Consider the following 24380-nt stretch of genomic DNA (forward strand, 5'->3'; position numbering starts at 1 on the left):
CAACTGGTTGTGTGGCTCTTGCTCAACCTATCACTTTGATACTAACACTGAGGAAAAAGATCCCAGATGCCAGAAACATTTATAGACAGATGATTGTCCCTAGTTTTCATTTGCTTCTCTTTGTTCTCATCATCAAAGACACCAGGATAACTGTAGCCATAAAGGAGGTACTTCTACTTGCTCATTATGTGCTTCTTCCCAGGGTAGCATCATAGCTACATCTTGCTAAATTGCAAAATCTCTGATTTAAAGCACTGCCCTGGGCAAATGCCTTATCCAGCCTCAGGTGAAACTGAGCCTCCCATTTCTTAGAGGTTTCTTCATGTGCTTTGTATGAAGAAGCCTTGAAACAGAAATAAGCTCTGTGCACTCACTAGCAACACAGTGAGTGGAATAATGATCTCTCTTTAATCAAGACTGATGGGAACTTTGATTAGACCCACTTTTCCACAAGAAAAAGCCACGTTAGACATGTTTGTCTGAAGTGAAGACTGAAAAAAAAAAGCTATTTATTAAATCATAGATGACTGATAATCTCTTTTCTAGCATTATATTATTAATGTGAATTGGTAGAATTTGAAATCTACAGCAATTTCAGAGTGTGGAATGAAGGCTGGGAGTGTTGGCCTCAATTTGAGCAAGAGAATTTTAATAGTTAAAATGCACAGAACAAGGTGCTTTGGGAGAGGATGAGGTTATTACAAAGTGAATTCATGCGTGAAAGAACCAGTGCCATCCGTACCATTTCAGAAACTATTTGATTCTTTTAAAATTCCAACAAAAGTAAATTGAAGGCATGAATGAAGTGTACCCAGAATCTCCACAGATTCTACTGAATTTTTTCAAGGCTTTCCCTTTAGTAAATTTGAAAAGGGCTTGTATAGATTGCCATTATTTTTCTGTATACAGGTTGTACCAAATTACACTTCCCCTAGTGAATTATGAGAAGGCCTGTTTCCCTACAGTGTGGCAATCCGCAGTATACAATCAAGCTTTTTGACCTCTGCCAATCTGAGAGGTAACTATGAAAACTCTGTGCCATTTTAGTTTACATTCCTTTTATGATGTGTGAGGTTGAACAGATTTTGTGTGTTTAAGCAAGAGTCATATTTCCTCTACTGTGAACTGTTGGTTCATAACTTTTGCTTATTTGCTTCCTGAACTCTTGGCCTATTTCTACAGGGTTTAGAACCATTGTCTGCGATATGATTAGCAAATGCTCCCCAGAGTTCTGAGACTGTCTTATGGATTTATTGTGTTTTTCCAATAAAAATTTCAGAAAACTTTTTAGTGGAATTTATCTATGTTTTTTCTTACTTTTCTTCACCTCTGGACATCGTGTTATACTAAGGAAAATATTTTAAAAGTTGACCAATCTTTTTAGTGTTTATATTTCATGTTTAAGTCTGGAGTCATTTCGATGTGAACTATGGATTAAGCTTCATTCTTTTCCAGGTGCCTACATATTCCAACAACATTTATTGAATAATCTATCAGTTCCTCACCAGTATGAAATGTCATATTTACCTTATACTGAAAATCTCATATATAGTTGATTATGTTTCTTAAATGTATGTGGTATTTTATTGATTGGTCTATACACATGACAACACTATACTGTTTTAATTAATTTAGCTTTATAGCATTTTAATATCTAGTAGTAATAAACTTCCCCATGAATTAAATAATCTCTTGTATATTAATCTTTTCATATAAAATTTATCCAGTAAGAAAACAATGGATGAAATTTGTATTGATACTATATTCAATTTATAGAATGAATAAGTGAATATGAATTGTTAGCATTATTAATATGAGAGCTTCCATGAATACAGTATTTCTTTTTGTTTGTATTTTGGGTCTTCTGGTAGTTTTCTTCATTTTCTCAAGTAGAATGAACTCTTTTCCATGTATGTGTCACATCACTTCATTCAGACTCTTTCTCTACTATAACCTGTCCACTTTCTGTTACAGCTTATATTGTTGTTGATGATTTATTGTTTTACTTTCTCATCCAACACCTTTGTATCCTGAATGTCCAACCCATAGTTGACACTCAAATGCCTGTTATCTGCTTAACTGGCTTCAGGCAGTACCTCTGGCCTCTTTTGCAGCCTATGCCTGCTTTCCTGTTTCACCAAAAATAAATACTAGAGCCTATAAAAGTCCCTTATGTATATTTCCATTGTGCACTTGAGCCAGGAGGGCAACATGTGAGGATGGGGTCCTGTACTCTTGGTTTTGTTTCTGGCTCACTCTAGAATTAAACAAAGCAAAATATCTTATCTGTAGACTCTGGTGTTTATGCCACAGACCACTGGTTGTTCAAATATTAGAAAAACCAATATTTGATTTTGCTTCATTCTCTTCTGTATTGGCTCAATATTCTTCTGAGGCATTATTACCACCTTGCCAAATGTTAAATTCAGAGACCAAGAAATGAAGACAGCATCCTTTAAATAAGTTACTTTCTACAAGACACACATGGAGACAATGGAAGGGAAGACTTGAAAACTGAAAAACTAGAACTTACTTCTTTCTTGTCTCTGAATAGAGATGATATTTTTCCATGCTCACAGATAGATGAGAAATGCATGGATTTTAATGTCTTATTTATACTTTAAAAATTTCTACCAGAATTATGATTTTCTCTTTAACTAAACTTTTTAACATAGTCTCAAAATCAGATCCCCATATATTCCAGATGTGCTTATAGATATTTGCAATTAGATTTTGTCATTTAATATTCATAATTTTGTTAATTAAGAACTATTCTCAACACTTAAAGATGAACAAGCAAAGAGTCAGAGAGACTAAAATAATTGTCCTTCCTATGTTATACATCCCTACATTTTAGAATCCTGAGTGAAACCTAGAGTTAATTCTCTTTCTCAAAAAATATTTTAGTTCATTATTTTCTATAAAATGAAAGGATGAATTGTTTCCAACAACTATTTGGACTTAACATTGTGGTAGGCATATTTCTAAAATGGTCCTTGCTATACACTGAATATTCATGCTCCCTCCAATTTATATGTTGAAATTTTAACCTCTAATGTGATGGTATTAGAAAGTGAGGCAATTGGGAGGTAATTAGGTCATGAGAATTTAACCCTTATTCATGGAACTAGTGGCTCTAAAAAAGACATAAGAAAGCCTGCTTTCTCTCTCAGCTTTCTACCATGTGAGGATACGATGAGAAAACAGCTGTCTGCAACCCGAAAGAAGGCCCTCACCAGGACATGATCATGCCAGCACCCTGATGTCTGACTTCCAGCCTCCAGAACTGTGAGAAATAAACATCTGTTTCTTTGTAAGCCATCCATCCAGTCTATGATATTCTGTTATAGCAGCCTGAAGTAAGACAGTCCTCAGTGACCCCTGCCTCTTGGTATTCCAGTCTTTGTGTAATCCCCTCCTCTTGAGTGAAAACTACATCTTGTGACATTCTTCTAATTAATAAAATGCAGAAAATGCAATGGAATGTCATTTCCATGATTAGGTTCCAAAACATTTTGACTTCTGTATTACTGGTAATTTTTCTATCTTGTTGTCACTGTCTCTTGCTTGCTTTCTTGCTTGCTTGTTCTGACTTGAATGTTATATGGAAAGGCAGGTGGGGCAGGAATGGAAGGAGTCCACTAGCCAACAACAAGTGAGAAGTTAACTCCTTAATTCAACACTCTTTAAGAAGGTGAATTTTGCCAACAACCATTTAAGTAAGCTAAAAAGCAGATTCTTCCCAGTTGACCCTTGAGACGACTATTATCCTAGCCAACACCTTGATGCAGCCTAATGAGAGACCTTGAATTAGAAGCCCCAGATAAGCCATGACCAGATTCTAAACACACAGAAACCGAGGTAACAAAATGATGTAGTTTTAAGTTACTGATTTTGGGGTCATTTGTTATACAGCAATAGATAACTAATATGCACTTAGTCTCTGTTCTAATTATCTACAGTTGTATAACAAATTATTCCAAAATCTTAGTGGCTTAATAAACAACCATCACTTATTTTGCTCCAGAATTTTCAGTGTGGGTGGGTCTCATGGAGGTGGACTTTTGTCTGCTCCACAATGTCTGGGGCATCAACTCTAATGATTAGGTTTGCTGACGGTGGGAGTACCTGGCTGCTTGCTGAGCATCTCTGTCTTTATGTAGTGTCATGATCTCTTCATGTGGCCTCTCCATCTAGTGTCTCCAGAGTAGTGGCCTCAAAGTAATCACATTCTTAATTTGGGAGCCAAGGGTACCCAGAGAAAGTTTTGTAAGAAATCATACCAAAAACTATAAAGCTTCTTATAATCTCTTATGAGTCCCAGAAGTCACAGTGTCACTTCTGCCATATGCTATGGGTCACACAGAGCTAACCACCACCTCTGTGAGAGAAACCTACACAAAGTGTGAATACTGGGAGATGAAAATATCTGGGGACTATCTTGGAGTTTGCTACCAAACTGCTCTATATTTATGTCTCTTCCTCATCTCATCAAATGTTACGAAATGCTTTAAAAGAAAAGAGGCTTGCCAGTTGGAGAGCTGTGCTGCTTACTCTCTGTTTTTTAGCTTTTACCTAAAACACTTAACCTGTATGTACTCTAGTTTCCTGATGCATACAATTAGAGTAAATATCTATGCTCTAATTACGTTGTGATACAATTGAGTAGGGTAAAAAAAAAAAAAATGTAAACTCTCAAGTAGAGTGTTAGCACATACTAGGTGCTCCAGGCATAGTGGATAATATTCCTACTTTTCTAATTCTTATATCATCCCTAGCCCCATTTTTCCTAATCCTCTTTGCTAGGGCTTTCCACATCCTGTCCTCTGTTATAGTTGTTTATATACATTTAGTATCTTGCTTAATGAATTGTAAAAATACTTTAGAGTCAGGCTTTACAATTCCATTAACTTAGCACCTGGTAGGTGCTTAATAAAAAAACATTGATTAAATGTTCACTACTTACCCTTTGCGCTATTCATCTAGCATTATTTATTCATTGTCTTGTCCTCCCGTGAAGGATAAGCATTTAGTGGAAGTGATCATGCCTTGTAAGTAACTCTTAAAGTCTCCATCAACAGCCCCTAGGCCTTGTTCAAAGTGTTCGTTAATGGAAGTCTATAAAACAAATTTTAATATCTACTCTATTAACACATTCACTTATTCCTTTGACAGGAACTTTCCTACATTCTGGCAGGAAGCAGCAGGGAAAAGTGGGAAAAGGCAGTAGAATAGAGGTTAGGCACTCATACATGGTGGCCGGACCACCTGGTTTTGAACCAGATTCAGGCAGTTACTACATATAGACTTTAGATATAACTTATTATCTGTAGGCCTTCTTGTGTCATTTGTAAAATGGAGAAAATAGTTTTTCCTTATAGGGCGGTTTTGGGAATAAAATGGGATAATGTGTATGTAACATGCAGCACAATGCTTGTACAAAGTAAGTGCATAGTAAACCTTCACTTTCATTAAATGTCACCACTTCCATGAAGTCTAGATTGCCTATGCTGAAACTCTGCTCAGAACACCTACATGATTTTGTTTGATTTTTTCTTATGGAAAAATGTCTTACTCATGTTTTCAATAGTGAACTATGTGGTTTGTTTTATTGTCCATGCTAGACTTCAAATTCTTAGACTGTAACATCTGGACGTGATTTGACATGAAGTCCTGAACATAGCCCAGGTAAGGAATATTTCTGTATCTTTCCCCCACATTTATACTTCTGCCTGTCTTTTTGTAACAGTTATGCAGATAGAAATAAGTTGCTAAATTGTTGGTTGACATCTCATATTGAGCCATTTTTTTAACTAGGCAGCATTTTTTATTAAGCCTGCCACTCTGATTACCATTATTTTAGTAACTACACCTAGCGCAACCAGCATCTTTCTCTTTCAATTTTTCTCACCACAGACTTAAGAATATGTCCCCCTACAATCTTTATATTTCTTTCTTTTTCCTATTCTCAGAGATGAAAAGGTGAGTAAATACCTAAACTTCATTTAACAACCCAATTTTCACCACAGTGCCCTACTTTGGACATTATTGGGCACTTCCTCAATATTATTCACTCTTCCTTTGTTCTGTGTGTATATTTCTCTCAACCCAGAATTCCACAGGGAGACAACGTAAATGGAAGGCAGGATCTGGCTGTATCTTTGGTCTTGGAAGTAATAATATCAAAATCCCATCTCTTGAATATCTAGTTTACAGTGACAGCAATACTAGTAACAGTAATGGATGACATGCACTGAGCTCCTCATGAGCCCTTCTAAACTTTGTGTATTTGCTAGTGCACATGAACCACAGAACAATGAAGAGAATTAAGTTCTAAAGCAGAAGTTAACCACTTTGCCTAGCGACAGCTGATAAGTAGCAAAGCTAGGATACAAACCTAGAAAATTTGGCTTTAGCAAGAGACAGCTCGTATCCTGTATCATATACTGCATCTCACTGGGGGCTTATAAGAAAGGGGGGACACAGAAATTGTACTTCTCCAGCCTACCTCACTATCATTACAAGGCCTGGGACTTGTACATAGAGAGTTACAAAGTCTCTTATAGCAGCTGATGCACAGTAAATGCTCAATTAATGATTGTTGAACAAACGAATGAACATTAGATGAAAACATACTTAAACAAGCACATAAACCAATTCAAGTGAGATGAAATTGAAAACTACAGACAATCAATTTACATACAGAAAGGACTCTTCCATATTTTATGAGTAAATGATGTGTGTGCATTACAGACACATATTCCAAACAAACATGCACACATGTACTAATACACTTAGTTTCTCCACTTGCAACTCAACTGTGATTTTCCTGTCAGAGAGTAGTATTTTCCTAGACTCCAGAAATAACACTAAGGCAACATATTAAATGGTGTGTTATACAAATGCTAAATACCCCACAAATTCAGTGTTCCCTAGCCATTTCATAAACAAAATTTAAAAGTCAATTGGTTTAATTGAACTGTCAAAGTAGGTCAAACTGAAAGGGCAGAGATTATATATAAATAGTCCAATGTCTGTCAGTCTCAGGGAGCTAGTCATTAGATGCCAATCTGATCATAATTAATATGTTATTAAAATCCTCACAAAATAAATTGACTTGATTTAAATCAAAGAGTTGAAGTCATGCAAGGGCAATGAAGAGAAAAAATGTTAGGGCAAAGTTCTGTACTTTCCTAAAATTTCAAATTTGGGCAAACCAACATGGGCTATCTTATTTTTCTGCTTGGAGAAAATAAGAGATCTTCTCATTTAATCATCTACTCATATTTTAAAGTCTTGGAAACTTAGAACATCCTAAATTTGTCTATATTAGATCAGAGTCATGATTTTCTCAGCCCAATATTGTGTCTCCAATAAAAGGAACAAGTGAAGCATTTTGCCTACCTGCATATCAGCCTCAAGGTTTAGGTATGTTCACAAAATATCTGTGTGCCTAGCACAGTGCTTAGAACAAAACAGAAAAACAAACACTTAAAAAATATTTGTTAGAATGAATTAAAATTCTTATTTCCAAGAATAGTATATTCATGTATTTTCCCAAAATTGTTCTAAATTTCATTCTGTTTTCTGTCTGAATCTACTATGAAATTATGCTGTCTCATGTATGAAGCACAATTTTTGTAATAATTTTTTTTAAATTTTATTGAATATTTGCCACGTGCCAGGCATAGTATCTTATTTTTAACCTCACAACAACCTTAGAAGGCTCATTTTATAGATGAGGAAATTGACACTGTGAGAAATGAAGTTGCCCAAGTTTATGCAGCTAAAACAAGAGAGAATTAGAATTTAAACAAACTCCTTGTGTTTCCAAAATATCAATGCTCCTTAACTCCAACGTTATAATTAAATGCACTGAGAGAAACAGCCTAGCCCCTCTTCCCTCAGCATCGTGCTTCTCTGTATTCTGGTATTTCCTGCTTCATAATCTTGGCAGGGCTAGAACAGGGGTTGAGCAGAAGTCTTGTTAAAAATGCAAATTCATCTACATCACCCAGGACCACCGAAGCAAAATATCCAGACCTACTGAAGAAAGGTGGTGCCCTGGAATCATCATCATCATCATCATCATCATCATCATCATCATCATCATCTGTCACACTGGAAGGAAGGCGAAATAAATTAAATGACATTTTGATTAAATATTAATAAATATTACCGATATTTTCAGAACTTGTTAATGTGAAAGGCAAATATATTGTGTATTCATAACTGGTAAGATTAATTTCAAAGGAGAAGCTCAATGACTTCAAATGCTACAATTACTCATAAATACAAAGGTTAACAGGTTAATAGAGAGAAAGGCCAGTACTGTTGAATGGATGGTAAAAATTCATAAGATAGGAGTAGGTAACCAATTTTCAGACTTCAAGGTGACCTTGAATACATTATTTAAATCTCTCTAAGCCTCAGTTACTCATGTTATAAAATGAGGAAAATAACATGTATAATGGAAAAACAAAAATACTGTAAATAAATATGTGTAGCCGAGTACCTGGCATATAATAGGTACATAATTAAAAATATCTTTTTCTTAAAATAGCTAGCTTCTTCTGTGTGGATATCCCTAAAATCTCTGTGTATTTGTATAGCCATCTTTTTAATTTTGATTACATACTTAACTAGAAGGTGGACTCTACAGTCCAATAACTATCCTGTAAAGCCACCTCCCAGGATCAAAAATGGAGAAACGTGGAGTTGTCTTGTATGTCCCTGGGAATAGCAATGCATTCATTTTCTTACAAACCAAATGTTCTTTACAAATACTGACCAATGCAACAGTCCTTTTGCCCCATGTATTCTAAAAATGGCATAAAGACATTTTTAAGTTAACTAGCCAGGTTCTTTATTGGGTCAGCCACATGACTTTAAAAATAAAACATCAAGAGTTATCTCAGAAAAATTCAGCAAGCACTTTAGAGTTAGTTCTGCTGGGTAGAGCTTGCTAATAAGAACAGGGTCAGAGGTTCAACCCCTTTGTGGGACCATTATATTCACTTTCTTACAAGACCTCCTTGGCAGTATAATTTGGGCCAGCCTTCTCACGCTGGCATAGCAATGGCCACAGGAAAGATGCAGCAGAGAGCAAGGCTTCAGCAGAAACCACCTCAGTTCTTTAAAAATATCTGCACAGTAACTGGGGTGGGCATTCTGTCACACTCTTTCAAGACAGACACCAACCTTGCTTTGACTCAAAGCACATTCTGAATGTCTTCATCACAAGAGAAACTTTAGTGGAAGTGCCCTCTGGAATCAATGATTGGGGTGGTGGATGGGGGAAGGATATGTGTATATAATTTGAAGGGCAAGGACACAGGGGTATTAAAGTATTTGTATTTTCACGAGGTACATTTATATAATGGAATACTGTTCAGACAAAAAAATAAAATAAAATCATGTCTTTTGCATCTACATGGATGGAACTGGAGGCCACTGTCTTAAGTGAAACAACACAGAAAGTCAAACACAGCGTGTTCTCACTTATAAGTGGAAGCTAAAACATGTGTACACATAGACGTAGAGAGTGGAAAAAGTGAACATTAAAGATTTGGAAAGATGGGAGAGTGGGAGGAGGGTGAGAGGTAAGAAGTAAGTTAATGGATACAATGAATGTTATTCCGGTGATAGTTAACAGTAAAAGCCCAGATGTCATCACTATCCAATATAGCCATGGAATGAAACTGCACTTGTACCCCTTAAGTTTATACAAATAAAAAAAGATTTGTTCCTGGTGTTAGAAAAAAAGTAAAGGGGGAAGGTGCTAGGAAAGGAACTCATATTTATTAAGCACTGTGAGAGCTACTTGATATAAACCTTTCATTTACCTACTTATTAACTATTTCTAGATGTTAGACTCTGTGCTAAATAAGCACTGGGAAACAGGAACAAGGTAGACAATATTCCTTGTTTTTATAGAATGTACTGTCTGATGAAGGAAACAAATGTTGAACATTAATTACAAGTATGATCCATTTTATAAAGATAAGAGCAAAGGGCACTATGGAGACATATGGCAAATGACAGTTTCTGAGTGTAAAACACAGAAATCATTTCTGATTAAACTTAAGCTAAACTGTTTTATTAAGGGACATTGATAATCTTAAAACTTTAGGTCACTTAGATGACAGGGTACACAGAGTGTAACCTCAGACTCTCACAAACAAGACATTGTGGATCTATTTGGGGATCCTACCATCACATGACTGTGCCCCAATCACTGTGCTCCAACCAATCTGATTGTTTATTTTTGAACTTGTGCCCAACTGTGGTCAAGGTGTACAGAATCTGTTACCAAACAGAGTATAGGGTGGAAACAAAGCAGCTATGTTCTACAGACAAAAATATCCAAGAATCTCACTAAGGCGGTAGAATCAGGAAGTGAAATTTTAGGTGAAATTTTAACTATAAGATACATATTATCATCTCCATTTTATACATGATGAAATTAAGATCCAGAAAGCTTCCATGACTTCTTTAAGAACACAAAGCCATTAACTTAAGAAGGTTGGATGGGAACTCATGACTTTCAGTTTATAAAACTTATGGCTTTTCCATTATATCACATTTTCCCAATTTGTATGTCATTAATACAATTAAAACATGGGATCTTAAAGATATTATGGGCTAGTTTTTGAATAATAAATTTTGACATCATGGGCATGTCTAATTAAAACAAACACCTTTCACCTCTACATATGGATGTATTTTGCACGAAGTCTGTTAAAGCTGTAACAAAATCAACCTTAGAAGATAGTAGTGGCATGATATACTTACTTAATAAAACCACAAGAAAATCAAAGTTAGAGGGAAAATTCAAGATACCCTTGAATTCTGCTAATTACTGTCAAGATGGCCAAAATCAAGGATGGCAGTTGAAGACACTGTTAACATATTGGTGTGGGGGATGGGATATTTTTAAAGCTACTCTGCTTTTCAACATCAAAATGTCTGCAAAATAATCCTTTTTCCAATTTACTACAGCAAAAGCAAGTAAATTAACAAAATCTAGAATGGCAGACATGATAGTTGGTGAAATACCCTATAGAAAAGCATAATAAATAAGACACAATGTCAGTTTTGAACTATTCCAAGCACTGTCTGTAACTTTACGACTTTTCGTCGTACTCAAGAACACCAGTGATAATGAGAGTGATGTTGAAATGAGGATAACTTGCAAGTGACTCTAATATAGGTAAAATTTAAGCAATCTCATTTTTCTAATTTATTATGAGACACACTCATAACTGATAATGATACAAAGTACATTTTGATAAGATTGTTGAGAAAATGAATTACTGCTTTAGAGTCCAGATCCCAATTCACCTACTCATGTATTATTTCTGACTATTGTGATCTACCATTTTACTATAAAAGACCTATTCCACTCTGAATCACATAACGCACAGCATTTATTCAGAATATGCACTATTTCACAGTTTTCTAATTATTTCATGTATTTTCTTCCCAGCTGGATAAGAAATGCATCGATGATATTAATCAGCTCATAGCACAGAGGTAGGTACAATAGATTCCTCTTCTGTGATTTTGATCCTTGAAGTCACAAAAATAACTTTATAAATAATATGTAGAACCTTGAAAAATTTTATTAACTTGCTGAAGCTAACAGGTACCACAGGAGCAAACTATAGGTTACCATATACCCATTCCCAAGTGATAGGGTTTGGCTGGGTCCCCACCCAAATACCATCTTGAACTGTAGTTCCCATAATCCCCATGTGTTGTGGGAGGGACCCAGTGGGAGGTAATTGATTAATAGGGGCAGTTAACCCCATGCTGCTGTTCTCATGATGGTGAGTGAGTTCTGACAAGATCTGATGGTTGTATAAGGGGCTTTCCCCCTTCTGCTTGGCACTTCTCCTTGCTGCCACCACATGAAGATGGACATGTTTGCTTCCCCTTCCACCATAATTGTAAGTTTCCTGAGGCCTCCCCAGCCCTGCAGAACTGTGAGTCAATTAAACCTCTTGGCTTTATAAATTACCCAACTGTGGGTATATCTTTATTAGCAGCATGAGAATGGACTAATACACCAAGGAATATATTTTTGACTAAGACTTAAAGCTAAAGACTTGAGATAAACCCCACAAGGTTATGCTATATTAGCCCTTTTATATATTACTAGATTTTATTTGTGAATGTTTTTTATATACTACTAAATTTGATTTATTAATGATTTTTGTGTTTATGTTCAAGAGGACCATTCATTTGTAATTTTCTTATAATGTCTTTGTATGGTTTAGAATCAGGATAACTCTGGCCTCATAAAACTAAATAGGAAGTGCTCCTTCTTTCTCTGCTTTCTGTAAGAGTGAAAGATTAGTATTAATGATGCCTTAAATGTTTGATAGAATTAACCAGGGAAGCTATCTGGCCCAGAGTTTCCTTTGTAATAAAGTTTTGATTATGGATTTCTATTTATTCTTAATCTAGTTTTAATAACTTGTGTCTTTCAAAGAATATGTTCACTTAATCTTAGTTGTTAGCATTAGCATTCGGGTGTTTATATTATACCTTAATATCATTTTAATATCTGAGGATCTGTAATGCTGTCCCAGTTCCTATTGGTAATGTATGTCTCCTGTGGTTTTAATCACTGTAACTAGAAGTTTATCAATTTAACCCTGAATATTAGTCATGGATGCTCACTCTTACATTGAACTGGAATTATTTTGTAATTAATTGTTAATTTTTTTTCAACATTGAACTGAAATTACAATATAATTAGGCTAGAAGATGAAATAAAAGGTATAGAGATAGGAAAGAAGCAGTAATATTGCTTTTGCAGATGATTTGATCATTCATGCACAGTCAGCTGTTTATGTCGTATGGGTTCTATATTAACGAAATTTTCATCCATGGGTTCCACGTCCATGGATTCAACCAATTGCAGATCAAAAATATTTTTTAAAAAAGATAGTTACATCTGTAAAGAACATGTACAGATTTTTTGTTATTATTCCCAAAACAATACATGAGGTCAGGAGTTCAAGACCAGCCTGACCAACATGGTAAAACCCTGTCTCTACTAAAAATACAAAAAATTAGCCGGGCATGGTGGTGCACTCCTGTAATCTCAACTACTCAGGAAACTGAGGCAGGAGAATCACTTGAACCTGGGAGGCAAAGCTTGCAGTGAGCCAAGATTGTGCTACTGCACTCCAGCCTGGGCAAAAGAGCAAGACTCCCTCAAAAAAAAAAAATTACATGGTATTTATATTACATATTATAAGTAATCAAGATGATTTAAAGTATTTGGGAGGATATGCATAGGTTACATTCAAATATTACACCATTTTATACAAGAAACTTAAGCACTCATGGATTTTGGTTTCTAGGTTGTGGATTTTCAAACCAATCCCCTATGGATAACAACTGTCGCAGATGAGTGGTGACTATCTGGGGCTGGTGGCACAGGGGTAAGAAGAATCTACCAGGACAGTTGTAGATAAAGAAAGGCAGATTTATTAGAGAAAGTATGAAAATATATTGCAAGGGAGCAATGGGCAGGTCAGCAAGAGAGGAGCTAACTGAAAAAGAGGCTTGTTGGGGATTTTATAGAATGGTGCGTGAGCTGTGTGCTAAAAAAGAACTTTGTGTAGTACTGATAATGCCAAGGTTGCAGTGAGCTAACTTGTAATTTTTAAACCAGCCAAGGGTCTGGTGATAGCTGCATGCAGGAAGATTGTGCATTATTTGCACAGGAGGGCTATGTGTTGTAGACCATGAAGAAAGGCAGACCTATAGCTTATTTGCTTTCTCTTTTTGCTCTCCCTTGGTCCTGCCAGCCTGACTCCACCCCACCCCCAAAATTAGGACTCCACACAAGTCACCCATGACATACACTCAGGACTATATATAAGAATCCTAAGAGTCTACAAAAAAAAAAAAAAAAGTGACTAAAAATAGTAAGTGGTAACAACATTTTACCAGTGTTGCAGGGTACAAGGTCAATAGGCAAAAACGAGTAGTATTTTGTATACTAAAATAAACATTTGAAATTTAAAAAACAATATAATTTACAATGGCATAAAACCTTGAAATAGATAGAAATAAATTTAACGTAACTAGTACAATGAAAACTACAAAACATCACTGACAGGAATTAAAGAATAAAAAATAAATGAAAGCCATCCTTATAGATACAAAGATAAATATTCCCACATAACAATCTGTAGAGTCAGTATACTACCATTCAAAATTCTAGTAGGAATTTGTATAAATTTACAAACTGATTCTAAATTGTATATGGAAATGTAAAGGATATGAATGAACCAAAACAACTTTGAAAAAGAACTAAGTTGGAGGATTTACACTACTTAATCTCAAAATTTACTATAAACTTATACTAACTAAGAAAGTGTAGTATTGGCTGGGTGTGGTGGCTGACGCCTGTAATCCCAGCACTTTGGGAGGCCAAGGTGGGTGTATCACCTGAGGTCAGGAGTTTGAGACCAGCCTGACCAACATGGTGAAACCCCGTCTCTACTAAAATACAAAAATTAGCTAGGCATGGTGTTGGGAGCCTGTAATCTGAGCTACTAGGGAGGCTGAGGCAAAAGAATCGCTTAAACCCAGGAAGGTGGAGGTTGCAGTGAGCCGAGATCACGCCATTGCACTCCAGTCTGGGCAACAAGAGTAAAACTCCATCTAAAAAAAAAAAAAAAAAAGTGTGGCATTGACAAAAGAAGGGTCATATAGATAAATGATAGATCATATAAATTTCACACATTGGGCCAGTTAGTTTCCACAAAGGTGCCAAAATAATTGAATGAAAAAGGAAGATCAGCCAGGTGCGGGGGCTCACGCCTGTAATCCCAGCACTTTGGGAGGCCCAGGCAGACGGATCACAAGGTCGAGAGTTCGAGACCAGCCTGGCCAATATGGTGAAATCCCGTCTCTATTAAAAATACAAAAAAAAATTAGCCAAAAGTGGTGGTGCATGCCTGTAATCCCAGCTACATGGGATTCCGAGGCAGGAGAATTGCTTGAACCCAGGAGGCAGAGGTTGCAGTGAGCTGAGATCGTGTCACTGCACTCCAGCCTGGGCGACAGACCGAGACTCCATCTCAAAAAAAAAAAAAAAAAAGGAAAAAGGAAAAAGAAAAAGGAAGATCATTTCAAGAAATGGTACTGGAACAAGCAGATATTCATGTGGAGAAAAAGTAAATCTCAAACTTTGCCTTATAAAACACACAAAATAATTCACTTAAAAGGACCATTAACCTAAATATAAAACATAAAACTGTAAAATTTTTAAAATAAAATAGAGGAGAAAATCTTCATGACCTTACTGTCAAAAAAGATTTCATAGGATATATAAGGCAGAAAGCATACAAAGAAAAAAATCTTTAAAATTGGATTTCACCAAAATTCAAAGTCAGTCTTCTCATTGAGAGACAATGTTGAAGTTATTAACAGGAAGCTGCCAACTGAATGAGAATACTCACTATATGCATATCTGACAAGCACTTATATCCAAAGTATATAAAGAACTCTTCCAACTCAATCAGATGACCAAAAAAAAAAAAAAATCAATAAAAAATGAACAGACAGCCGGGCCCAGTTCCTCACGCCTGTAATCCCAGCACTTTGGGAGGCCGAGGCAGGCAGATCACTTGAGATCAGAAGTTCGAGAGTAGCCTGGCCAACATGGTGAAACCTCGTCTCTACTAAAAATACAAAAATTAGCCAGTGTAATGGTGCGTGCCTGTAGTCCCAGCTACTCGGGAGGCTGAGGTAGGAGAGTCACTTGAAACCAAGAGGCAGAGGTTGCAGTGAGCTGAGATGGCGCCACTGTGCTCCAGTCTGGGTGACAGAGCAAGACTCTGTATCAAAAAAAAAAAAAAAAAAAAAAAAAAGCAAGCAATATACACAATTGTCTAATAAGCTCATGAAAAGACATTTAAGATCTTTATTAGAGAAATGTAAGTTAAAACAATAACGAGATACTACTGTGTCCAGAATTGGCGGGTTCCTGGTCTCACTGACTTCAAGAATGAAGCCGCGGACCCTCGCGGTGAGTGTTACAGCTCTTAAGGTGGCGCATCTGGAGTTTGTTCCTTCTGATGTTCAGATGTGTTCGGAGTTTCTTCCTTCTGGTGGGTTCGTGGTCTCGCTGGCTCAGGAGTGAAGCTGCAGACTTTCGTGGTGAGTGTTACAGCTCATAAACACACTGTAGACCCAAAGAGTGAGCAACAGCAAGATTTATTGCAAAGAGCGAAAGAACAAAGCTACCACAGTGTGGAAGGGGACCGGAGCGGGTTGGCACTGCTGCCTCGGGCAGTCTGCTTTTATTCTCTTATCTGGCCTCACCCACATCCTGCTGATTGGTAGAGCCGAGTGGCCTGTTTTGACAGGGCGCTGATTGGTGCCTTTACAATCCCTGAGCTAGATACAAAGGTTCTCCACATCCCCATCAGATTAGTTAGATATAGAGTTTGGACACACAGGTTCTCCAAGGCCCCACCAGAGCAGCTAGATACAGAGTGTCGATTGGTGCACTCACAAACCTTGAGCTAAACACAGGGTGCTGATTGGTGTGTTTACAATCCCTGAGCTAGACATAAAGACTCTCCACGTCCCCACCAGACTCAGGAGCCTAGCTGGCTTCACCTAGTGGATCCTACACCGGGGCTGCAGGTGGAGCTGCCTGCCACTCTCGCGCCGTGCGCTCGCACTCCTCAGCCCTTGGGTGGTCGATGGGACTGGGCGCCGTGGAGCAGGGGGTGGTGCTCGTCGGGGAGGCTCGGGCCGCACAGGAGCCCATGGAGTGGGTGGAGGCTTAGGCATGGCAGGCTGCAGGTCCCGAGCCTGCCCCGCGGGAAGGCAGCTAAGGCTCCGTGAGAAATCGAGAGCAGCGCTGGTGGGCTGGCACTGCTGGGGGACCCAGTACACCCTCCGCAGCCACTGGCCCGGGTGCTAAGTCCCTCATTGCCCGGGGCGGCAGGGCTGGCCGGCTGCTCCAAGTGCGGGGCCAGCCAAGCCCACGCCCACCCGGAACGCCAGCTGGCCTGCAAGCACCGCAGGCAGCCCCGGTTCCCGCTCGCGCCTCTCCCTCCACACCTCCCTGCAAGCTGAGGGAGTGGGCTCCAGCCTTGGCCAGCCTAGAAAGAGGCTCCCACAGTGCAGTGGCGGGCCTAAGGGCTCCTCAAGTGCCGCCAAAGTGGGAGCCCAGGCAGAGGAGGCGCCGAGAGCGAGTGAGGGCTGTGAGGACTGCCAGCACGCTGTCACCTCTCACTACTACATACACATTAGAATGAATAATATTAAAAGAATTGACAATGCCAAGTGTTGTCAAGAATGTGAAGTCACTGGGATTATCATAATTCTGCTGGTAGAAATGTAAAATATTGCAATCATGTTTGTAAACAGTTTGCAATTGCTTATAAAGTTAAAGGTACAAAGGTACAATTACTATATACTCCAGAAATTTCTCTCTCAGGAATTTATGACAGAGACATTAAAACATACATTCATACAAAGACTTGTATATGAATAATTACAGAAGTTTAATTCATAATAGTCAAAAACTGGAAACGACCCAAATACTCAACAATTGGTGAATATATAAACAAATGTAGTATAGCCATACAATGGAATATTATTTAGTAATACATAAAAATGAACTACTAGTGCACAAAGCAATATGGATAAATATCAGAAATGTGCTAAGCAAAAGAAGCAGATACAAATGAGTATATAATACTTGTTTTCACTTACATATAAAACTATAAAAGGCAAATCTTATATATAATTGTAGAAAGCAGGCCAATGGTTATCTCGGGCACAGGTTAAATTTGGGGGGCAATGTTTTATATTTTGATTGTGGTAGAAGTTACATGTCAATATAAATTTGTCAACACTCATAGCAATATACAAGTATAATGCATGCATTTTGCTATACTTAAACTGTATTTCAATAAAATTGATTTTAAAATTATATACAACTCTCATTGTGACAATTCTCATCTTCTCTCAATTTTCAGTCCTCTCCAAAAGCCATCACACATGGTAGAACATGACAGGAGTGGAGGAAACACATTATCAAGGGGGATAAGTGTTGTCAGCCTGTTGCAGGACCTTTACCACCTTAGCAGTGGCCTTTCCTCTTCTATTTATTCTCTGTTAGAACTATGTGACTTTCAGAAGCTGCCCATAAACACTTAAGCATCTCAACCTTAGTGAGCATTTAGCATTAAAAACTTTACCTGAATTGATACCCCAAGTCCACATCAATACATAAGAGAAACACGTAAATTTTATAGATATGCCTTACCAACTAGGGAAGAGAGGAAGATGATTATAGGGAAACAAAGGCATGCTGCTTATTTCCTCTGTTCCACTAATTGACGTAGATACAGAAAGGCAGAGGAATGACAGTGAGCTCTACAAAAGAGCAAGGAGAGAAACCAGAGCACCCAGACCCCACAATTAGCATCTAATTGGAGACAAAGCCTGGAGTGTGGGGGTTGCCTTCACGAAAAAGGCACAGAAAACTTGGGAACCACTGCAGTGTACAAGAGACCAAAACAGAATTGATAGAGATGACATTAAAAGTTTTGCTTAAACATGAATTAATATGCCATTTCCTGTGTTTTGTGAGAATCCAATATCTGAATTGAACTTTTAATTATTCTTGGTTATTCACTGGTATCATTGGAATGGTATAATTCCTACAGATATACTTTCAAAGAGCTTCTTGGCTTATATAGATTATTAAAAAAAAATTACCTCCTCAGAAGGCAAGAAGAGAAAACAGGGTAGAAAAATGGCAGCATTTGGGTGCCATCTTTGAAGATGAGATCTTTTCACTGGAAAAGCACAAGATTCTTCTTAAACCAATTTTGGATTTCTATCATCTGAACTTCCTTCCACAATGAGACTCTGAGGATTACAGGATGCTTAGATCCCTTCTTACAAACCCAGTAATAGTTAAATTCAAGTTACAAACCCTTCCAGTTGTCTTTATTTTGATATCTTTTTAGTGTTTTTAGTTTAGGGAAGTAGCACAATGGCTTTTTTTACTATTTCACACATTTTGAGACCCAGAGGATAGCACAAAAATAAACTTATCCCATCTACCATAATGATGGGAGAGAAAAAAGCATATGTGTGTGTGTGTGTGTGTGTGTGTGTGTGTGTGTGTTTTACTTGAGCACAGATAAGCCATCAGGCTCACACATAAAATAGCTTAAGTAAATATGGTTTTAGGATATGTGTACAGGCGTACAGTGAATCCACAAGAAGCAGTGGCTCAACAAATCAGATAGTCTTTGCAGAGGCTGTCTCATTTCCTACGGGACAACTGAGGAGTCCACGTTTTAAGTATTTTCATATTTGTGAAGCTATGTGAGAAACAGCCTGGGATCTCTAACTGAAGAAGATGTTACAGAGCTTGGTCACATGGCACGAGTAATAACAAAAGCCAACTAACCTTGAGTAATTAGTATTAACATGATTCCACTTTTTAACCTGGGATTGGGCTTGGTTGGTCTGAAAACAATTCAAGATATATATTCTACGATTCTAAGTTACCTCCAACATTTTGGCAAGTAGACACAATATGTTAAAAAGAATAACACATCCTTCTAAAATTTAAATGTTTCCTCTGTTACACCCCCTTAATCCAGATGGCCTCTTTTGAAAATTTCATAAATTCTTGTATATATCCAGAAATTCTGGGTAACTCAAAACTGACTTTTGCTTCTCCTAAAGAGTATTTCCAAACTTATTTCTCATCCTTTCTATAAAATTGTAAGCTGAAATTGTCTTCAAAAATAACGAAAGGATTTATCTTCTATTAGATTATAAATGATACCTTCTTCTCACTTACTCATATAAATGGGAATATCCAAAATATGAAAAAAAATGAAAGCACTGATGAAGCCATCAAGAGTCATTAACAGAACAACAGGGCCTTGCACTAACTCCCCTTAGAGACAGGTCATAAATCACATGAGGACCTCTGCTATGGTCTGAATTTTGTGACTGCCAAAGTTTATATATTCAAATCCTAACCTCCAAAATGATAGCATTAGGAAGTGAGGGCTTTGGGAGGTGATCAGGTCATTGGGGCAAAGCCCTCATGAATGCAATTAGTGCCCTTATTTAAAAAAAAAAAAAAGGCCTGAGGGAGACTGAGATTCCTTGCCCCTTCCACCATGTGAGGACACAGAGATAAGGCAGTGTCTATGAGACAGAAAGCAGGCCCTTACTAGACACTGAATCTGCAGGTCCCTTGATCTTAGACCTCCCACCCTCCAGGACTGTAAGAAATAAATATTTGTTGTTTATCAGCTACCCAGTTTATGATATTTTGTTATAGCAGTTTAAAAGACTAAGAAAGCTTCCTTTCTCCCAATTTGCACACAATATTAAATAATGAAATATAATTTGAGTATTCGTTGTCAAAGAAGGCTATCATGGTCACCTACAGAATTCAATGCCATATCTATCTTTCTAGACAAGCATCACCTTCTGAAAATATTACCCAATATTTTGAACCAGAATTTATGGTAAAACAGAATTCAACCCTGTATCTATCTTTCTAGACATGCATCACCTTCTGAAAATATTACCTAATATTTCGAACCAGAATTTATGGTAAAACTTTAACTGTAGCACAAAGGCCTTGAATCAACCATAAGCAAATCACATTTCCTTGAAATACTCAGTATTTAAGATGTGGAAGGAGAAATGCCCAACTACCTTTATTTACTTTCACCCACATCAACACTCCTGAACTTTCATGCTATCAAATAATTCTTTTTTAAGTTTCATTTATTTTGTATATTTGTTTATTCTTTTGAAGAATATTTTATGGGAGCCTATTTTGTGCCAGGTATTGATTTTGGTATTGAGGGTATAGTAGTAAATGAAACCAAGGAAAGCCTACCCTCACATGGTTTACATTTTAATTGTTGAGGATTTCCCCTCAAGAAATATTATTGGGAGTTTTATGTGAGTCCATTTGTGTTGTGGATACAGAGATAAGTTCAGCAAGGCAAATGACAAATCAAGATATTCCCTTTAGAAGAAATCTAGAGAGATCCTGGTGGAGACATCTCGCATTTTAAAGCAAATGCATGATCTCTTCATGTTAAAAATCACTTTTAATATCCTACTATGCTTTGGTAGAGAATGAATTCCGGGTCTTGGGATACCAGGTGACCTTGACCCTGAAGCAGCTGGTTTAAAGGAAATATGAGCTTGGTGGTAGAGGCAGGAAGTATAAATACCAGCCATGACTCTGCCCTGTGACTAAAGGGGAAATAAGGACCACTATGCCTGCCCACGGTTTATTTCTTGCTATTTATTTACCTGAAATAAATTTCATTTGTTTTCTTCTTCCTTTATTCTACTGTTGTATATCAGATATGTTATTGATAGTTATCATTACAAGTTACTCTAGAAGGTAGAGAATATCAAAGGGCTCATCATGGAACTAGAGTCAGAATCGATATAGTAACAGATTATCAAATACATATATGTTAGAGCTTATTTTATCCCATGCCTTTTTCCAGGCACTTTACATCTATTAGCCCATTTAGTATTTCTAGGAATTGTAGCACATAGATACTTACAAAAAAAAATGGGGAGGAAAAATCAGTTAGAAAGTTGTCTGAGGTCAGAAAGCAAGAATATGATGGAGCTCGAGTTGTTGTCAGGCAGTTTGGGTTTCAGAGTCTGCGATCTTAAGCACAGTGCTTTAGGGACTCTAAACAGATATTGGGTTGGATTCCATAAAGCAACTTGATTTTCCAAAGATATTTCACATACCACTCGATACACCAAGTCACAGGGGCCATGTAAGAGAGATGCTTGCACTATGGAGTGGATCGGCTATGACATGGAATGAAATACCCACTAATGAGATACCTGCTATAAACATGACCCTCCCTGCTTTTTAGGGTAAAGGAAAGCACATTTTATTTTGTGTACAAAATAACTGCACTATGTTAGGCAGAAACATCTGGTACTGTTGTAGTTTGAAATTTAAATATCGTCTGCGTAATCTGATACTGCACAACAAAGGGGGTGAATTGTAGTAGTTTTTTTTTTTTTTTTTTTTGCGGGGGGGCATATGAAGTCTTTGAAAAGTCTTTCTACATTTATGGAATTCAGTACCTTATGAGATCCCTAATCCCTTTATAGAAGCCACATGTAGAAGCTTTTACCAAAAAGAAATACTTTTTGTAGTCAGATTGACCTGCTTCAGAAAATATCATAAACTGGGAGGCTTATCAACAACGCACATTTATTTCACACAGTTCTGGAAGCTGGGAGGTCCAAGATCAAGGTGCCAAAAGATTTGGTGACTGGCGAGAGCCCACAATCTTGTTCATAAATGCCCCCTTCTAGCTTTTCCTCACGTGTTGGAAGAACAAAAAAGTTTTCTGGGATCTCTTTCAGAAAAGCATGAATCATATCCATGAGAACTCTGTCCCTTTTACCTAATCACTCTGCAAAGGCCCTTTCTCATGTTGGGTTTACTATTTCAACATATGAATTTTGGGTGGAAAGAAATATTCAAATCATAGTAATATATCTATATTAAAATATTTTAAATCAAAAGCTAGTGTTAGACAACAATGTGAATATATTTAATGCCACAGGACCATCTAACTAAGAATGGTTCAAAATGGTAAGTTTTATGTTATGTATATTTGATCATTTATCTTTATTATCCCATTTAACTGTCACAAAAATAAAAGGAGATGTAAACTATGATTTTACTCTTTACAAATGAAGAAAATTATGACAAATGGGGTTAAATAACTTGTCTGAAGTCATGTTGCAAACAGTAGAACCAAGACTGGAACCCAGGTTTGCTTGATGTCAGTTCCTATGCTCTTAACTACTGTCCTATAAAAGTTACAGATTGATAGTCCTGCATTAATATATTCCAGTGGTACTGTACTTTAAAGACTTAAGAGAAGTAATATAAAGATTTTAACTAATAACAACTAAACCTAAAGTCTGAAGAGCTGAGTTACAGATCTGGCTCTTGTGTACCACATGAATCTGAGCCAGTGACCCACTTTCCTGGGCCTGCGATTTCTCTTCTGTAAAATGAGGGATTGCATCAACTGAGTCAAAATCCTCTACAGCTCTGCCATTCCAGCCTCTAATTAGATGTCTCTCCTCTTATCCACCTTGTTAACAAGAAGAAATACAAAAAGCTATTAATTCTCCATAGAGCTTTGAAGTTGTCCTTACATCCTCATCTCCCTCCTCCTTGTGCCTGGGTAGAATCATGATGTGATAAGAAGTCTAAGGAACTTTTTTATGTGCAACCCAGATAATCCAAGGTCAGGCTGTAGAAGCCGTTGTGCAACTGTTGGTTGAAAATCAATAGTACATGTCCTGTATTCAGGGACATACACACACAAATAAACACAAATCACTTATGATGACATCTGGTCCTTTGATTTCATAATGCAAATGCCAAAGGGTTATTTTGTTTTTTCCAATGTCATCTCATAAAGGCAATATATTCCCTGAGGCAGGCTTTGGACCCGAGTATGAACAGGGTCATTATTGTTGAATTTTAGGTTTCTCCCTGGGAATTTAGGTGTCACTAAAGCAGCCATGTTGTCTTCGGCCTTAAGCAACCAATTGATACCCATACGCCAGTTCTTTTTGTCATTATGACCAGTATATTGGCTCTAATATTGTTGATATTTTCATCACCCAAATTAGTTTTCAGGATTTACTGCCAGACTGGAAATACTGGGTTAGAGACTGGGAGTTCCATTGTAGTATTTTAACATAGTCAACTATTAATAATAATAAAAATAATAATACCTGTACTATTTATTTAGTCTGTGCAGGCATTGGGATAAGAGCTTTATAAGCATCATCTAATGTTATGGCAACCTTATATGTTCAGTACTATTATTTTTATCTTTAATTTATATATGGAGAAACTTAGGCTTAGAGAGGAGAAATGATTTCCCCAAAGTCACATAGCTAGTATTGAAGGCCTGTGTGACTTCAGGCCTTATTCCCTTAACCCCTTCATTATTGAGATAATGACTCCCATTGAGAATCAGTCTGCCTAAAATATACATGAAATAGAATCTTATTTAGAAATTCTAACAGTGTAGCAGAGCTCATCCTCTTTCATTAGTGAAGAAAGGTTCCTTTCAATCTGAGAAAGCCATTCATTTAGACTGAGTTTCAGGAAGGAGAGACACATAGGGATATACCAAAATTAGCTGGCTAGTGTCAATGAGGCATGACCAAAGAGTCCATGGGGACAGAAGCAGTGATTTAACTTCAGGTTCAGTCCCAGAGGCAAAGACTGAATTGAGGACCAAAGCCAAGGTCACTTACTA

General features: G+C 37.2%; 1 protein-coding gene across 4 annotated transcripts in view; it reads right to left on the minus strand.

The window, feature by feature from the left end:
* Positions 1 to 24380, minus strand: part of LOC134731193 (chromatin assembly factor 1 subunit A-like) — a 583486-nt gene that overhangs the window by 250012 nt on the left and 309094 nt on the right. The window contains exon 4 of one of the 4 annotated variants that reach the window (XM_063608144.1): positions 5838 to 8121. The exons of the other annotated variants lie outside the window; for them this stretch is intronic. Coding sequence (XP_063464214.1) covers positions 7905 to 8121 — 217 coding nt within the window. The 3' untranslated portion in view covers positions 5838 to 7904. Of the gene's footprint in view, positions 1 to 5837; positions 8122 to 24380 lie in introns of those variants that run through there. 4 annotated transcript variants of the gene reach the window in all.

The sequence above is a fragment of the Pan paniscus genome, chromosome 9, assembly GCF_029289425.2.
Source record: "Pan paniscus chromosome 9, NHGRI_mPanPan1-v2.0_pri, whole genome shotgun sequence".
Classification (NCBI taxonomy): Eukaryota; Metazoa; Chordata; class Mammalia; order Primates; family Hominidae; genus Pan; species Pan paniscus.